At 40.7% G+C, this 18,802-nt stretch overlaps 1 protein-coding gene across 1 annotated transcript in view; it reads right to left on the bottom strand.

The window, feature by feature from the left end:
- The window catches only part of LOC127576322 (neurexophilin-2-like), a 107,616-nt gene extending 100,493 nt beyond the window's left edge, over positions 1–7,123 (bottom strand). The window contains exons 1-2 of the mRNA XM_052026850.1: positions 7,052–7,123; positions 6,390–6,490 (exon numbers count right to left, since the gene is read on the bottom strand). Coding sequence (XP_051882810.1) covers positions 6,390–6,490; positions 7,052–7,123 — 173 coding nt within the window. The remainder of the gene's footprint in view (positions 1–6,389; positions 6,491–7,051) is intronic.
- Between the last annotated feature and the right edge of the window lie 11,679 nt (positions 7,124–18,802).

The raw sequence follows: 18,802 nt of genomic DNA, 5'->3' as shown, positions 1-18,802 counted from the left end.
TGTCTTCTTCCACTGTCCTAGACTCATTACAGTTTGCTGTTTTGCAGATTTTTAATTCCTTCATGGCCAACACCATGCTTTCATTGTAGTCCCCGACTGTGTATACAGTAAGTTAACTCTCACACTTGTCATCCAAAATTGGAATTTGTTTATTATTGTCACTTCTACCGAGGTATAGTGAAAAGCTTGTCTTGCATACCATTCATATAGATAAGTTCATTGAGGTAGTACAAGGTAAATCAATAATAGAATGCAGAATAAAGTGCTATCGTTACGGGAAAGTGCAACACAGGTAGACAATAAGGTGCAAGGTTATAATGAGGTAGACTGCGAGGTCAAGAGTCCATCTTATCATTCTAGGGTAACGTTCAATAGTCTTATAACAGTGGGATAGAAATTGTCCTTGAGCCTGGTGGTACGTGCCCTCAGGCTTTTGTATCTTCTGCCCAATGGGAGAGGGGAGAAGAGAGAATGTCCAGGGTGAGTCTGGTCTTTGATTATGCTGGCTGCTTTACCAAGGCGGCGAGAAGTATAGACAGACTCCATGGAGGGGAGGCTGTTTTCCCTGATGTGCTGAGCTGTGTCCACAACTCTCTGCAGTTTCTTGCGGTCCTGGGCAGAGCAGTTGCCATACCAAGCCATGATGCATCCAGATAGGATGCTTTCTATGATGCACTGATAAAAATAGGTGAATGTCAAAGAGAACATGCCAAATTTCTTTAGCCTCCTGAGGAAGTAGAGGTGCTGGTGAGCTTCCTTGGCCATGGCATCTACGTGGTTAGACCAGGACAGGCTACTGGTGATGTTCACTCCTCGGAACTTGAAGCTCTCAACCCTCTTGTCCTCAGCACCTTTGATGTAGACAGGTGCATGTACACCATGCCCTTCCTGAAGTCAATGACCAGCTCTTTAGTTTTGCTGACATTGAGGGAAAAGTTGTTGTCATGACACCATATCACTAAGTCCTCTATCTCCTTCCTGTACTCCAACTCATTGTTATTTGAGATACGGCCCATTACGGTGGTAACATCTGCAAACTTGTAGATGGAGTTAGAGCAGAATCTAGCCACACAGTAATGAGTGTACAGGGAGTAGAGTAGGGGGCTGAGGATGCAGCCTTGTGGGGCATCCAAACTTATCCCATCCCCCACTGCCTCCACTGTACCAACTCACTACACCACCTCCATCATCCACAGATTTCACTCCTAAACCGCTAGCCTGCCTGGGTTAACTGATGATTATTTCTTCTACCATCTTGCTGAAACTGGTATTTTCTCCAGATCATCATCTCTGTGCTACCAAAAATATCATGAAAGCTTCTCTTATGATTGTTTTTTTTTTCTGGACAGGCCTTCTCCCATTTGCCCCCTTGACTCAGTGACTATTTTACTCTTGACCTCTTTGTAAAATACTGAGTTTTATAACATGAAGATTAAAGTACTAAGAATCTTATTGGATACTTTAGAAGTGTGAGTTGTTTTGGGGAACCTGTTTTCTATATTCATCTTTTTTAAACATATACACTAATAAACATATTTCCAGCTGTTATGAAATCATGTAAGGTCATTAACTTGAACTCTGTTTCTCTGTCCATTCATACTGCCAGATCTTATGAGTGTTTCCAGTATTTTATACTTTTATTTTATCACTTGTATTCTTGTCTGCATCTAGTAGTTCAAGGTCCAGCCCATGAGATTTTCTAAGAAAGAGGTACCCAACTGGCGATGGCAGTGAATCTACCAGGGACTATCAGGAAGATAGGTTGTATTATTGGTTACTGCATATAATTGCCTCATTTATTTACGTCAATTCATGGTGTGTTTTGGAGCACTCTACTGGAAGCGACAGCAAGAGAAATACTAGGGTGGTTGATGCTATTATGACAATATATCTTTTTGCACCTGACACTGACAGAGTTGTTGGTATGTGTGAACATCTAGTAGGGAGCGAGTGAGACTGGAAGGCTGAAGTAAGGTACACTTATGAAAAATGGCAGTCATAAAGTTTGAATCTGATAATTCAATGGCTGACTTAAGCAAGCAGACACCAAGTAACACATTTCAACAGGGAGACAATCTCCTGGCAAGGCATTCAGAACACTGTCCAAACTGAAATGTGACAAATGGTCAATTGGACAAATTTTTGGAGGATCTGTGTGAGTTCATAAGGGAGGGGAGAAAATTAAAGGGTAGAAAAGAATGGGTTGAGTGTGGGACAAGGGACTTGAGCTAAGGGGAATTAAAAATCTACCATCACTGCCTTAGAAGTTATTGTAGCTGCTGTTTTAGGATGACATTTAGACATTATAGATTTCCAAGCACAGTTCTGATAATAATGTGTAATAATTACAATGATAGAATATTTGGATAGATTTAGTATTTGTTGCTCCTGGCAAGTTGAATGATAGAAAATGAACACATTTCTGAAGAAAATATCACCTATAAGGTTTTGAGTCATTTTCACTTTGAATTGTAATGACCAAGGTTATTTTCAGCACTGTGGAAAAAATTCAATTATGTGACCATCTATTCTCTAGTATGCAACTAATATTTTGGCAGTTGAAATGAACAAAGCAACTAACAAATGAACAATACAACTAACATAATCACTAAAATCATCCTGTCCTTATCACCTTTGTGCTTCAGGGGTCTTCACTGAGAGAACAGTGGCATGAGAAGGACAATTGAGATTTTTATGGTGGGTGGGCTGATTGCAATATTATTTTTGTTTATGAATTGCTGCATTCCATCTCTGGGTCAAACTGTATAAACTTCCACATTCCTGGAAGAGCAAGTCGGAGAGGGAGTAGGATGGATAGTTAAAGCAAGAGTCCAGTGTAAGTGCAAGAAAAAACACCTCATCTTGCTCTCTATCTTTAGCCTGATATATTGCTCCAACGTTGCCCAACATAAGCTTGAGGAACAGCATGTCATTTTACACCTGGGTTGTTGAAGCCCTCAAGACATAATATGGAATTTAACATTTCAAGTAACCACTGCTTTTTTTTAACTTTCTCTACACATGTAGCTGTAGTTCCTTTATACTTCAATTTGTTTGTGTTTTAATTTGCCTGCAACTGCCAGTTTTAAAAGTAATTCTTACTCTGACAACTTCTGTCTGCAACCTATCACAGACATTCCCTCTGTCCTTTGTAGTTTTTCCCTCTCTGAAACTTAAAAAGAAAGCTTGAATTCTCACTTTTCCAGTTCTAAGAAAGGGTCCTTGACCTGGAACATAGACTCTGTTTTATTTCCCACTATTGCTGCTTCACCTGCTGAGTCCTTCACTATTTTCTATTTTTGTGTAAACTTCACAGTGTGTTTGATGATGACACTGGTACAAGACACTGAAAAGAGTGTTCAGTTCCCTATGTTCACATTCTTCACCTTAAGCACCAAGTTTTTAAAGAAAAAAGTTAAGGAATAAATATATCACCGCTAGTGTTCTATCATATTACTGGTGACTTCAGATTAATGCAGGTACTTTCCAACTGCAGTGCTACATGCCAGATGTTAATCTTAGGTCACTGTTAGTGTGAATATGTGTCCAACTGTTGGAAAAAATGGAGAATAGATATACTTGGAATGTACTAGAGTATAATATAATGAACAGATTCTAATGAAATATTTCACCAAAAGGTTAAAGAACCTCTATCTGCAGTATCGTCCACAACATGCATCTCAATTTCTTTTTAACATGCAGATTTTCCGTTTCTTTGTTGAGAAGATTTTTGTTAAAGTTTATTGTCTGAATTATTTTTCCATTATTATCTCATTTCTTTTGCACCAAAGTTTGTGGAGTAGGTGACATTCTTTTGAGAAGGAGGGAAAATAATAGACAAAATTTTATCCAAAACAAGAAAGAAGAATTTTTCTGAAATGGAAAACATTGCATTTTCTTGAAGTGATATATTCATATATTTTGCAAAATACTAGTAATTATAGGTATTGTTCCCAAAGTATTAGTTAAATTAAGACTTGCTTTCAACCAATTGTCAATGGGTATTAAGTGGTATTGAACAGAACATGAACCTTGGGATATAAAATAATAGGTATACTAATGGACAAGAAAATGGTTATCTTTTAAGACATTATATTATTCATGAAATATTGTAATTTTTAGTTTTGGATTGATGTTTTATAGATTGCATTGTTGCTTGAATATATTGAATAGTAGATAAAATTGGAGAACGTTCTGGCAATTTTAAGAGAATAAAATATGTGGATATGTACAGCCATACAGAGAGAGGACATAACCTTCACTGGTGATTTTTAAAGAATAGCCTTACCCAAAGTACAAATTGGGAATTTTATGTGCAGCTGGCCAACTTGCAATTTATTTACCATACTTACATTTCACCAATAAATATTTAGCTGCTATTCATGTCTGGAAAATTGAGTCAAATCTGCATAACTCTACCAAATGCATAGTTCCTCGGGTACAAAGACATTGCCAATAATCTGTGGTGCTGGAAATAATAAGCAAAGTAAAAACAAGTGTTATTTTATTCCACTAATGTTTCATTCAGTTTCTGCTGAAATGCAGTAGAAATCTGGGGAACATTTTCATTCAATGTTGGTTGAGGAAAAAATTAATTTATTCTTAAAGAAAGAAAGAGCTTACATTAATCCAGTACCCTATCACAACGTCAGGTTGTCCCAAAGTGTTGTACAATCAATTAATTTCTTTTTTGACAGAGGCAGAAAGAAATGCTGCAGCATATGTAGCAACCTCACCCAGGACATCACAAAATACTCTCTGTCCAGTGAAGTGTATTCACTTTTATTATACAGGTAAATGTAGCAGCCAATTACTGTATTGATAAGTTAGAACATAGAACATACAACATAGAACATAATACCAACATGTAAGAATTCTTTCATGTAAGAATCCTTGTAAGTTTTCCAAGTCCTTTGTAATATTTTGTTCTACAACAAAATACCAAATCATCATAGTTTTAGTTATTTTGGGGAGGAATGAGACAGTGGCTCCAGCTGTGGGGAAGGGGGAGGGGAAAGTAATAAAGAATAATCAATCCTTATGCTTAGGAGCCCTGCCGGAAACGGCAGATTGCATTGATGATAGATACTTAGCACACAATGGTGATAACTTCATGCTTTGTCAGGAAGGCTGGAGTTTGACCAAAGCATGTAAATGGTTAAACTAACTAGTGAGGAAAAAGTTAATAGGCCTGGTCATTTCATTTTATCTTGTGGTGATCAGTACCCTTAAAATAGAAACATGAAGATATCATAAGAGCAGTCGGTATGTTTTAAACAGGTACAAATGTTGTAATAGTTTACTGATATAAGTAAATCTAATGGAAAGCTATAACACATCATCATTTCCAGGCTTATGGAAATATATTCATTGAGACTTTCTGCAGACTGGATTAAGGTCAGCAGATTTTATATCCTTTGGATGTGATTTGCTGCTGTTATTTGTTTCTTCAACTTATGTTGCATTGAAAATATTGACAAGACCATGTTCTCTCCGCTTAGGCCAGGACTGACTGATGGAAAGGATGAGTTGGCAGAGAAAAAGAGAAAAGGAGGTAGGCAGTAAGCAAATAGAAACCAAGCAAGAGTCAAGAAAAACACCCAACACAATTGCAGGAAAGACATAAAAAGAAGGCAGAAGAAAAATATACCAAAAAAAATGCCCTCAAGCAGTCTGAAGTTAAAAAGTGTAAGCCATAAACAGTATGAGAATATGTTTGCGATTTGGCACAGACTTAATGGACCAAATGTCCTCCTTCTGTGTCTTAGGAAAATATGAAAAATCTTCATTGCAGCTGTAGCAACATCAGAACATTACTGAAGAGAATGCATAGAAACTGGGCTGTCAAATACTGGCCTGATACAGAAGCCCAAAAGACAGAAACAGGATTGATTAAACTAATTAATTGATTTTCATGTAAGAATTCTTTTAAGTTTTCCAAGTTTCTACAGATGTCCTTTGTAATATATGAATCCTTTGTATTCTATGTTGAGATGTGAGGTGTAGTGAGGGACAGAAGGAGCTGAGTGAGAGTGGTTGGAATGTGAGGGGGCAGCCACAGAAGTGAGGAAGTGCCTGAGTGTGAAGATGAGCTTGGGAAAAATAACTGCATAGTTGAACTGTAGGAATACTGGCAGGTGACTGGTTGCTGTCTATTGCCATTTCTTTTTTTATTAAAAGGCTGCTGCATTGGAGTAAATTAAGAGCTGGGAAAGTACTATTTTAGTTATAAGTGGCATGAAAGATAAACTCATGGGTTAGTGAAATGAAAAATTTTGAGTGAATAAAAAACAAAACCAATTAGTTTAGTTAGACTTAATAGTTTGGAGGTATATCATCAGAGTATCATGTTGGAATAATGACAACCACCTTGAGACCCATTAACATACCGTGCCTCTCCAGTGCTGTTAGTGGTAGCATTATGGTTATAATACCAGGCAGTTATCCAGAGCTCTTGGGTTCCACCAGGACTACTGGCACCGGACCTTCCCTTGGTTTTACATGGAAAAAAAGAGTTAAATTCCAGAGGTACTGTGAAATGGTTACCCCTGACAACAATGTAATTCACCAAGCATGTTAACGAGAAATCTTAGCAAGGTTTTAGTGAAACACAGTCAAGTGGAAAAAAAAGAAGGGTATTAAATCTTGGCCTCGATGATGGTCAACACACCATTAAATAGAATTGATGAACAGATGAATCATTAGCACCCAAAACCTTATATTGTGCTATAGAATTTTTGATATTTGATGGCAAGATAAAGCATGTTGCAGCAACAACCTGTTGGATTTTTTTCCAAAAATATACATTATTCATAATATATACAGTTAAATACAATTGGTACATGCCTTTGTTTATATTTATTGTGCCTGCAAATCAACATATTCCCTTACAATGTGTCAGCAGGCCTTCTTGGCAAACACACAGTCCATGAGGAGGTGGACTATTGTCTTATCTGAGGGCAGCATATGGTGGAATTGAGATTTGGGCTGTACAGGAAAGATCTTTGTGCTTGTTTGTGATTTCTGGTGAAGAGGCATTCTACCAAATTACTTTGACAGTCTGCTCGGGAAACCATCCCTCAGGATCCTTCGCTTCCTCCACAGGGCCTCGAGGACATTCCATGCGACTACTGCCTGATGGGCTTGTGTTTCCTCACAGAAACTTTTCCACAAAGGACAGAAAGTCCAACAAGGTCCAACAGAATGGAACATTGTGCATCAGCAAGATCAGGCCCATCCTTCACAACATGGGGTACAGGTAGAACCTCAGCACATAGTGACAATTGATGTCTGCCTACTCAAGCTCTACACATAGCCGCACATTTAAAGTCCAAATTTGCATTTCCTTGATCAATTGTTCTGTGAATGCCCAAGGTCTGTGTAACTGTAGCACTGGTTCCAGGCTGAGGTACAGGCTCTGATCTCCCCCAGGGGTTGGGTTCCACTTTGGTGAAGCTGCCAGTGTCGCTAAGGAGAGACCAATCTGGTTCTCTGTCACTTTTGTCACCTCATCTGTTTCTGGTCTTTGTTGGTACTCTTGGTCTCTCTGAGGTGTGGATGGTATCAGGTACAGTGCTGCTTCTGATCTCCCAGAACTGGGGGCCACTGGGCAGATTCCTTCCCTCACATGTTCTTGGCTGGGACTTCTTCCTACTTTCCATCCATTCCATTCTGATGCTTTTTCTGTCTGCAATGTCGATCTACCAGTGAGGCTTCATCCTCAGACACGTAGAAGTTGCTGACATCTATAAGCTTCTTCTACTCATCTTGTTGTTCTCTAAAGGTCACTTGGCTTCTGGAAGGTGCTCTCTGCACTTTATTTCTCTTCACTACCCGCCATTTCTTCACTTGTTCTCTTGCGGCCTCCTCTTCTATCAACTCCGTCTCTTGAGGAAGAGGCTGGGGCACTGAAAGCAGGGGTTTAGCAGCCTGTCGTGGCTGGACTTTCCTTCATTTCCCTGGGAACATTCTCTGCTGGAGCTCTTTGGGGCAAGAGGAGGTGTTCTCTTTCCTGCAGGACTTCTCATTGCCTGTGTATAACCGCAGGAATGTTTGGGGCAGTTCCCTACAGGTTGCAACACTTAATCTCCCTCAATTCTTTGGTCTTGGGGCATTCCTGCTTGCAATTTTTCTGGGTGAGTGTATTGCATTAAAATGTCACATGTCCAAGTTTATTGCATTTATGATACACTCTGGGTTCCTTCTTCTTTGGCCTGCCTATTTCTTCCTCCCACACCTAGTTCCATCAGCCCATCATTCCCTCCCTTATCTGGTTCTACTTATCACCTCCAGCCTCTGTCTCTTCCCCCGATCTGGCTCATTATCCCCCACAAAATCTGATTCCACCTATCACCTACCAAGCCCTCCCTCTCACCTCTTTATACTGGCTATCTTTCATCTGCACTCTCAGTCCTGATGCGGGGTCTCAACCTGAAATGTCAACCACCCTTTTGCCTCCACAGATGCTGCTTAACTCGGTGAGTTCCACCAGCAGTTTGTTTTGTGCTCCAGATTTCAGCATCTGCAGTCTCTTGTTTTCCGTGGTACAGTCTGAGTTGTCCTGAATAAACAATGTAACCACATTTTCTTCTGATTGTGAAAATGCTGGGCAGATGGATGATGGCTCCTTTCTCGTTGACTTTCAGTTGACTTTGACCTAGTGCTTGCTCATCCAGATCCAAAAGAGATTGTTGACATTGAGTTTCCTGCTCCCTCAAGGTATCTGAGCAGTTACACCAATACATCCACAATGGGAACATGGAGGTTAAATATGTATATGATGATAGTACATTCTTTCTGCATCGGGAAGGTAAACAGTGACTCTGCCTTTAAAAGCATCAGTGACTCTTCGCTCCCTTTCACCTGGAAGGTTTGCAGCATCTTCCAACATCCCACAACATTTCCAAAGATAATCCCAAAGTGCCCTTTATCTGAGAAATGCTGCAGAGCTTTGGCTTTAAAACCACAGCAGTCCTGCAGAACATTCTTCACAAAAAAAATAGGGTCTATGGACTTTCCTTTATCCTCATCCCTCAGTGTTACTCTGACAAGTGTTACTGTTGCAAACTGTTGGAATTTTTTTATTCCAAAATAAACTTTATTTCTAATAAAAGACAAACTATATATAATTTTAAAACAGTGCAAGCCTTTACATTCGTGTACAGATCATTCATTAGTGTTACCTTTTTATATAAAAAACAGCACCGATGCCACACATGAGGCTCCATGGGGGCTACCCAGTCCCATATTTACAATATTTAGGGGCTTTCCCGCCTAACCCCACCCCTCCCTCTCCAGTGGCAGAAGAACCCTAAACTGTAGTCCTTCCCCACCGAGCATTTGCGTTGGCTGCACCCAGCTTCAGTGTGTCCCTCAGAACGTACTCCTGCAGCCTGGAATGTGCCAGTCAGCAGCATTCCCCTGAGGACATCTTGGAGCCCTGGAAGACCAACAATTTTCGGGCAGACCAAAGGGCATCTTTCACTGAGTTGATGACCTTCCAGCAGCAGTTGATGTCCATCTCTGTGTGTGTCCCCAGGAACAGCCCGTAGATCAGAGAATCCTCTGTTACGCAGCTGCTGAGGATGAACTGTGACAAGGACCCTTGCATCTTTTTGCCACACCCTCCTCGCAAACCCACAGCCTACAAAGGGGTGGGCGACTGTCTCGTCCCCAGCGCAGTCCTCCCAGGGGCAGCGCGCACTGGGAGTGAGGTTCCAACCATGCAGGAAGGATCTGACTGGGAGGGCCCCTCTCACCGCCCGCAAAGCGAGGTCTTGGTGCTTGTTGGTGAGTTCTGGCGATGAGGCATTCTGCCAGATGGGCTGGACAGTCTGCTCAGGGAACCACCCCACAGTATCCATTGAGTCCTTCTCCTGCAGTGTCCGCAGGATGTTCAGTGCTGACCACTGTCTAATGGACTTGTGGTCAAAGATGTTGGTCTGGAAGAACTTCTCCACGAAGGACAGGTAGTGCGGCAGCGTCCAGCTGACTGGGACGTTATGTGGCCACGGGGCCAGACCCATCCTTCACAACCGCAAGGACAGGTAGAACCTCAGTACATAGTGACACTTTGTGCCCATGTACTTGGGTTCCACGCACAGCCTGATGCAGCCACAGATGAAGGTGGTCATCAGGATGAGGGCGATATTTGGGACACCTTTACCCCCATTGTCCAGGAACTTGTGCATGGTGACCTGTCAGACCCGCTCCATTTTGGATCCCCAGATGAACCGGAAGACAGCACGGGTGATTTCCAAGCTGGAGGAGCGAGGAACAGGCCACACCTGCGCCAAGTACAGCAGCCCTGAGAGTACCTCACACCTGATGACCAAGTTCTTCCCAGTAATCGATAGGGAGCGCCGTTCCCACAGTCCCAGTTTCTGCTTCACTTTCCCAATCCGTTCCCGCCAATTTTTGTTGCATGCCCCAGCTCCTCCGAACCAGATCCCCAGCACCTTCAGATAGTCACGCCTGACGGTGAAGGGGACATTGGATCGGTCGGGCCAGTTGCCGAAGAGCATGGCCTTGCTCTTCGCGCGGTTAACTCTGGCCCCTGATGCCAACTCAAACTGGTCGCAGATGCTGATCAATCTGCAAACTGACCTTGGGTTCAAGCAGAAGACAGTGACGTCGTCCATGTACAAGGAGGTTTCACCTGGGTGACCTCACTGCCTGGCAACGTCATCCCTCTGATGGTCTCGTCCTTCCTGATGGATTCGGCAAAGGGTTCTATACAGCACACAAACAACTGTTGGAATTGGACTACATAAGAAGGGTATGCTGAACAATTTGTCAGGTACTATCAGATACTCAAGTACATTTAACTCACGCAGGAAACAATGTGTGATGGAGCTTACTTTACAAGTGGACCAAATAATGGGTCACATATCAAGTCATCTGTTCAAAATTGAAATTGTACTGCTGTAATTGATTTAATAAGTATATCATTACCTTGGAGACTGAATGGTAATCATTATGTAGATTAGGCTCAAACAATGCTCAAACAAGGAGGGATTGGTTCTTTAAGTGTACTACTGAAAGATTTTGGGAGGCAGAGAGAGAAAATGTTTCAGTGCATTCATGCCAGAGAAGGTTCATTCCAGATCAGGTCACAGGTGGGCTACATAGAAGGGACTAATTATAGAGAAAATCCATATTCTAATCAGGGCAAGTTAACTGAACTGTAGAATAGTCACTCTTTACTATGAGAAAACAATAAGGTATATAAAAATAGGGATTGAATATATAATTTATTTTGGGAAAATTATGAATGGGATTGGAAAGTTGTGACTACCTGTTATCAAACAAAATGAGATAGTTGCCAAAGCCACACGTTATTACATAAATGTATTTATGTACAGGCAACACCCCCCCCCCCCCCCCCCCGTATTACAGAGGGATTGCATTCCAAGAAAACCATCGGTATTGTGATCTTCTGTAACCCAAAACCCTATTTCCTATTGAATTCCATTTTATAAGTAGAGATGCGTTCCTACTGGATGTTTTTCTCTCAACCCTAATAATAAGTACCACAGCTGCTGGTTCACAGCAGGGGACCACTTAAGAGTTTGTTCTGGAAACTGACGAGGCAATCTCTTATGTGGCCAGCAGTTGTGTTTGGAGACACAAGTGACTGCAGATGATTATCACTTTCCAGCCTTCAGTCTGAATGGAGACATACACTTTTAAATGCACATTTAAATAAGATAGTTTCATGATATAACTCACAACAAATAACAGTGGTCGTTTAGGTTTACAATTTGCACTTAAACTTGCTGGCCCTGTTTCAGACATCTTGAGAGTAATTAATAAGGAAAATTATTGAAAAAAATAACTGCTAGACAGCAAAATAAACCTACCACACCAAAAATAATGTTATTTCTTTCATGTTTTGTGTTTATTTTCTCCCCATATAAATTCTCTAAGAGTGAATTTTATTCTGTATCTAGGATTTCTAGTAGTGGTTTGTGAATTCAGTAAGGGCGCATTTCTGTAACCTGAAAGACCTTATGTATTTATTCCATAAAGCCAAATTACTCAATTAGGCATTAACCAGGGGAAGTGTTCATAATCCACAGAATCAGTTTCACAGAAGTATAAGTGATTGTACATCAAACAGTGGAGATTTTGGAATTCTAAATAAGATTCTATTGTTTGTAAACCAAACTGACCAAAAGTTGTGTATGATTTCTCCTTTGGGACAAGCATGGAATCAAACTCTTTAGACACCTCAATCTTCTGTCATACTTAGTAAAATTGGATGCATTTGGATTTATATTTGGCGTCAAGTCGATAACTGTACATGTGAAACTAAAACCAGTCACATTCAAGACTGGGATGAAATTTCTTCACCCATAGGGTTGTAAACATTTGCAATTCTCTATCCAAGGGGACTGTGAAGGCTCAGTTACTGAATATATTGAAGGCAAATACTGATAGATTTTTAGATATTAAAGGAATCAAGGGATATGAGGTCAGTACATGAAAATCACACTGACCTAAGGGCTGAAACTCTTGCTATTTTTTACTATTACTATTCTATTTCTTATGTTCTTTTATTTATTCATTTATCAGAATCTCTGCATCACTGGCAAGGCTTTACTTATTGTCCATGAACTGATAGGCTTGCTAAGCTACTTCGGAGTCAACCACATTGGTGGGTCTGAAGTCACATACAACCTTGTAGATTTACTCCACAAAGGACAAAGACTGGGGTTGAGGATTACAGTGGCAGGAGACAGGAAGCTCTGGGTTGTGCTTACAAACTGAATGGAGATGTTCTGCAATCTCCTACTCGATATTTTGAGTTCCCATTGTAAAGGAGATTATGTCATAGTAACAAATAGTAAATCTTACACAATCTTACTATCTTACACAAATACCAAATTAAAAATAAAAGAAATGAATCATTGATTCACTTGCAGAGAATGGTTAGGACTTTGGTTGGTAGGAAAGAAGGAGATAAAAAGGCAGAAGCGGCATTTCCTGTGATTATTTGGGAAGGTGCTTTGGCAAGGGGCTGAGGTAATGGATGAAGACTGAATCCTGAAAGGTTAAAAGAAGGGAAGATGTGTCTGGTGGTGACATCACATTGGACATGTTGGAAGTGTGTAGGTAGGAAGGCGAGGGCAAAGGGAAATTTCCTTGGTTTTGGTTTGAAGGAGGAGGTGAGAGAGCAACATTTTTCAGCTTGTCCCTCATTCGCAACTCCTTCAAGTTACCCTGTTGTTCCTCTCCTGCCCCCCTCAATGCCACCACCCAGTCGATGTCTTTAAACGCCTCTGATGTCTCCAAATTCCTCACTCCTGCTTCCCCCTCCACATTGTTACTACCCTTCCCCAATGCTCATGATGCTTCCCTCTGCAATATCTCTGAAGCGCCACTTTCCCCTCTCTGCCTGGCTGCAGCTTGGTGCCATTGTGTTGCTGGCTGTTCACCAGCCATTCTCTTGATTTCATTGCCTCTGGTGTAGGAATGGACAAAATGTTTTAATCTAGCTCTGATGTAAAATGTAGTGGGGGGTCCTATTCTTCCCAAGTTTTTGAAGTGTAAAACAGCACCTAGAGCCCTGCTACCCCTGTTACAAGTTACTATCATGGCCTAATGATCCTTAGTATTGCTGATAAGCTCATTGGGGGTAGGTGGAGGGAAGGGTGGTGGCTAGGGTGAGGCTGTGGGATTGGGGTGGAGATTTGTGCAGTGAAGGTTAGTGGAAATGGTTGCCTCCCCCCCCCCCCCCACCCCCCCAGTGGTACTGTGCCTAAATGGCTGAATGAGGCTGGTCAGGGAATATTGATTGGCTCTTCGAAGGTGCTCAGCATAATTTGATAATGGCCTACGTCTTTCCATAGGCATGCTTTTTCAGTAGGTTTTGCTGCATGCTCTTTGGAAGCATGATAGTGGGATAGTTTGTCACCCTTCAACTAAGATGTCAAAAGCCATTTGTACACTCTACAATGCCAAAAATAAGAGATCAAGTCTGTTTATTTCTCTATCTGCTTCTCTCTTACACAACTTTCTAGGTCTTTTGCCATTGTTGCCAATACTATGTTTGATTGAATTTGTCATCACCTTATGTCTTTGGAAGTTAAGTTATGATACTAAGATTATGTATATGTATTTGTTGTATTTTGTTTCCCGTGCAACCACCTCCTTGATTATTGGAAGTGTTCACTGTATATTTATGGTGTTCATTGTGACCATAATATTTGGCAAGTGAGGCTGAATTTGTTTGGTATTCACAACCTATAGAGGATTGACCAAGGTACCTTACAGACGTGCTTTTTCTGAACATAATGAAAAAGTGGTTCAACTACCTCAGTAGCCCATATACCACATACATTTGAGTTCAATTTTTGAAATGCCTTGCAGCATACAAAACATATTGAAGAATACATTCAACTTTTTGAATAGCCTTTGATACAACAACATCAAATCTAAAGTAGCAAGACATTCTAAAGCTATTCAGAGGAGCATTATCAAACATTATTTGACAGAGCTTTGTAAGGATGTTTTAGGGTAAGGAACCAAAGCTTCATCAAAATGATTGTTTCAAGGAACCTCCAAAAAGGAAAGTGAAGTAGAGAGCAGGAGAGACTTAGAGAGGAAATTCCAGGGCTTAGGTTTGGTAGCTGAAGACATGAACACAAGTGGTGGAGCCAATAATGGGAGATCTTTAAGCGTCCTCTATTGGATGAGTGTTGATATATCAAGGGTTTGGACAAACTTACATGGAGGGTGAAGGGATTTGAAACATGGATGCAAACATTTAAACTTAAGGTATTGGTTAATTGGGAGATAGTGCAGGTCAGTGAGGACATGCTTGATGAGTGATTGGTTTGGTACAAGTTAGAACATGAACAGTAGGGTTATTAATGACTTTAAGTTTATGGAAGGTAGAGTGTGGGAAGCTGGCCAAGTTTGCATTGAAATAATCACAGCAATTTTAAACTTCACAAGTTCTGTCTGCCATTTTGATGCCAGACTTAAATTATATCTGCTTCCAGAAACACTATACAACTGAAAAAAAAATTAGAAAACTGCACTCAATATGCATATATGTGGAAAGAAGATAACTTCTATTAAATGTGAAAATCGATGTATAAATGTGAAAATACATGAAAGATAAAAATTTAGAAGTGCAATATTTACATGTATAGCACTTTAAAATGAGGTCTTGACTGATTGTTTGGTAAAAATTAACCCCTTCCAGTTTGAATATCTGTTATATCTATTATATACAGCATCTATTATTTAAACTAATGTTTAAGAGGTACAAAAAAAAATTACCCTATTCTGATAAAAGCAGTTGTGAATGTCAGCAGCAAATGCTTAGGATGCAGCAGGCCTCCCTCAACCTTCGCAATGCAAAATCCTTATTTGGGTCTGGGCCAGTCAACTCTGGTTTCACTTGGGTTTGTGCAGCTCACACTTTATAAATAAATGAGGCCAGCAGACTGATCTTTCATGCTCTTGCCAATTTACAGACTTGCAGTGTGTGCTATATCTTGATCTAAGTCCCATTTAGGCTGAGTCCGTGTTTAGATCACCGCCTAAAATACAACAACAACAAGAAAAGCTTCTAAAAGTGAGAAGATATGCCTATCTAATTGGAAATGTAAAGCTGTGGGACCTAAGAGCATAAGAACATAGCAAGTAAAAATAGAATAGAGCCATTTGGACTTCCATGTCTGTTCAGTCATTCAATAAGTAGATAGCTTATCTTTTACCTCAGCACTATATTTGTACCTTTGTACCATAATTCTCTAATGGCCAAAGATCTACTGACCCCTGTCTTAAATATAGTTGGCAACCAATCTTCCTCACCCCCCCCCCCCCCTCCTTGTGTAGGGAAGTCCTGAGATTCACTCCCTACTGGATGAAGACATATTTTCTCATCTCAGTCCTGATTGCCTGACCCCTTATTTTAAGAATTTTTGGATTCTTGAGTTTGAAAATCCAGGGACTAGGAAATTGATGTTTACAACACATCACAGCCATGGAGTCAGATTTGAGTGGTCATCATTTACTTGTTCCCATCAGAGGTTTAGCAATCAAGCTAAAATAATCTATAACAAATAGAGAATTCAAAACTGCAGACTATTTGAAGAAATCTATAAACTAACCTGCTTCTCATTAATTTTCCAAGTGATAAAGATGCCATGTATGAACTCATTCAGAGACACTTTAATCTAATTCATTGTTTTTACTCTTCATACACATCCCTTCTCTGAGCTGGCAGTGTTAATACTGAAAATGACTGACTAAAAATATTCCAGCATGACCTCTGATGGAAAAAAAATTCACCTCATCTCTCTCTCTCCCCACCCCCCCCCCCCCCCCCCCCCCCCCCACTCCCCTGTCCAGGTTAGTGAACAAAAAATATATGACCTTTTATTAAAACCTTCAGGAAAACTTCAGTGAAGTGACTACCATAATGTTTGCAATCACACTGAGGAAAAGCAGATCAATTGAATTACTTAGCCTGAGTTAGTTGGTATTAGACATTCGGAAAATATTGACGTCAAACTGATAAATGCTTGTCAAACTTATTACTATGCTCATTCTAACTACAAGGTGACATATAATGATGCCCTAGGTACCAATTGCCTTAAAGCAGGAGAAATCCAATTGATTAACGACTGCCTAAGTGGTGTTTTCTCAGTCATCAGCAAAGTGCTGGAAGGTGTCATTGACAGTGCTATCGGCAGCACTTACTCACCAATAATCTGTATACAGTTGGCCATTTTGGGTTTTGTCCAGACCACACAGCTCCAGATTTCATCACAGCTTTGGTCCAAACTTGGATCAAAGAGCTGAATTTCAGATGTTTGGTGAGAGTGAAATTAAGGAAGCATTTGATCCAGTGTGGCATCAAGGAATCCTGGTAAAACTGAAGTCAATGGGCATCGATGAGTAAATGCTCCAATGACTGGAGTCATTCTCTGCTAAGAAGGAAGATTGTTGTGGTTGTTGGGGATCATTCATCCCAGTCCCAGGACCCTGTTGCAGGAGTTCCTCGGTGTGGTGTCCTAAGCCCAATCATCTTCAGTTGCTTCATCAATGACTTTCCTTCCATCATAAGATCAAAAGTAAGCATTTCACTGATGATCACACGATGTTCAATTGGATTCACAATTCCTCACCCAAATGAAGTAACCCATGCCTGCAAAATCCAGACAATATTCTAGCATGGTTTAATTTAGCAAGTGACATTTGCACTCCAAAATGGCAGGCAATGACCATTGCCAACAAGAAAGTTCTAACCACCTACCTCTGACGTTCAATGGTATTAAAATTGCTGATTTGCCCACCATCGATATTCTGGGAGTCACCATTGTCCAGAAAGTACACTGCATTAGCTACGTAAATACTGTGGCTTCAAGAGAAGGTCAAAGAGCGGGTATCCTGCAACGAGTGGCTGACCTTCTGACACCAGAGTCATTCCATCATTTATGAGGCACAAGTTGGGAGTGTGATAGAATAGTCCACATCCCTGGATGCATGCAACTTTTTTTAAGATAAGATATCTGTATTAGTCACATGTACATTGAAACACACAGTGAAATGCATCTTTTGCATAGTGTTCTGGGGGCAGCCTGCAAGCGTCGCCACGCTTCCGGTGCCAACACAGCATGCCCACGACTTCCTAACCCGTACGTCTTTGGAATGTGGGAGGAAACCAGAGCACCTGGAGGAAACCCACACAGACATGGGGAGAATGTATAAACTCCTTACAGACAGTGGCCGGAATTGAACCCAGGTCACTGGTGCTGTAATAGTGTTACGCTAACCGCTACACTACTGTGCCTGCACTCCAGAAACTCTATAACATCCAGGACAGAGCAACTTGCCTGACTGGCACCAATGTAAACATTCATTCCCTCCATCATCATCACTTCTTGGTTGCAGTGTGTATCAGGTATTTAGTGCACTACAATTACTTGTCTGAGCTACTTTGGATAGCATCTCCCAAACCCGTGCCACAGCAGGAAGGACAAGGGCAGCAGGTGCATGAAAACACTACCAGCTGCAGGTTACCTTTCAAGTCCCATAACATACTGTTTGGAAGAACATTACAACTCCTTTGCTGTATTTAACTCCTTGAACTGCATACGTAAGAAAGAGAAAGCTAATAATCTCAAGGTTACCAATTTCAAAAATAATATTTAATTGTTACTTGTTTGTGGGAGGAAGAACAAATACTATTAGGCTGCTTCAATGTCTAATCATGAAAGAATCTGAAAACAATAAAACTGAATAAATATGTATGATGTTAAGTACTTTGCAGAAATAGTTTGCCATATTGTACAGAATTTACTGTGTGGTGGTGAGTCATTTGTTTTAAACATGTCTCTGGTTAATATGGGCCGTTCACATTCCCACAAGATGTAATTAGAGCAAAAATACAAAATACAGAATAGAAATGAAATACATAATAACTAAGAGGAATTGATAAGTTAAATGGGCATGGGCTGTAGGTGGGGGGGGGGGGGGCGGTAGGGCAGTGGGTGCTGCTGGGACAGGATATTTCCCATGGCTAAACCGTCTAGAAATATTGGTCACAGTCATAAAATATAAGCTAGGCCATTTATGATGAGAAGAGGAGGAATTTCTTTTACTCAGATGGTGGTCAATCTTTGGGATTCTCTCCCCAGGAGAGATGTGAAGGTTTAGTCAGGGAAAGCACTCAAAACAGAGGTGGATAGATTTTTTGGATATTAGAAGAATCAAGAGGTAGGGCAGGAAATGATGTTGGGAGAGGACAGCCATGACTCTGCTTAAGTGGCAGAGCAGACTT

Source organism: Pristis pectinata, chromosome 1 (genome assembly GCF_009764475.1).
Source record: "Pristis pectinata isolate sPriPec2 chromosome 1, sPriPec2.1.pri, whole genome shotgun sequence".
Taxonomy (NCBI): domain Eukaryota; kingdom Metazoa; phylum Chordata; class Chondrichthyes; order Rhinopristiformes; family Pristidae; genus Pristis; species Pristis pectinata.
This window is presented reverse-complemented; position numbering and strand designations above follow the sequence as displayed.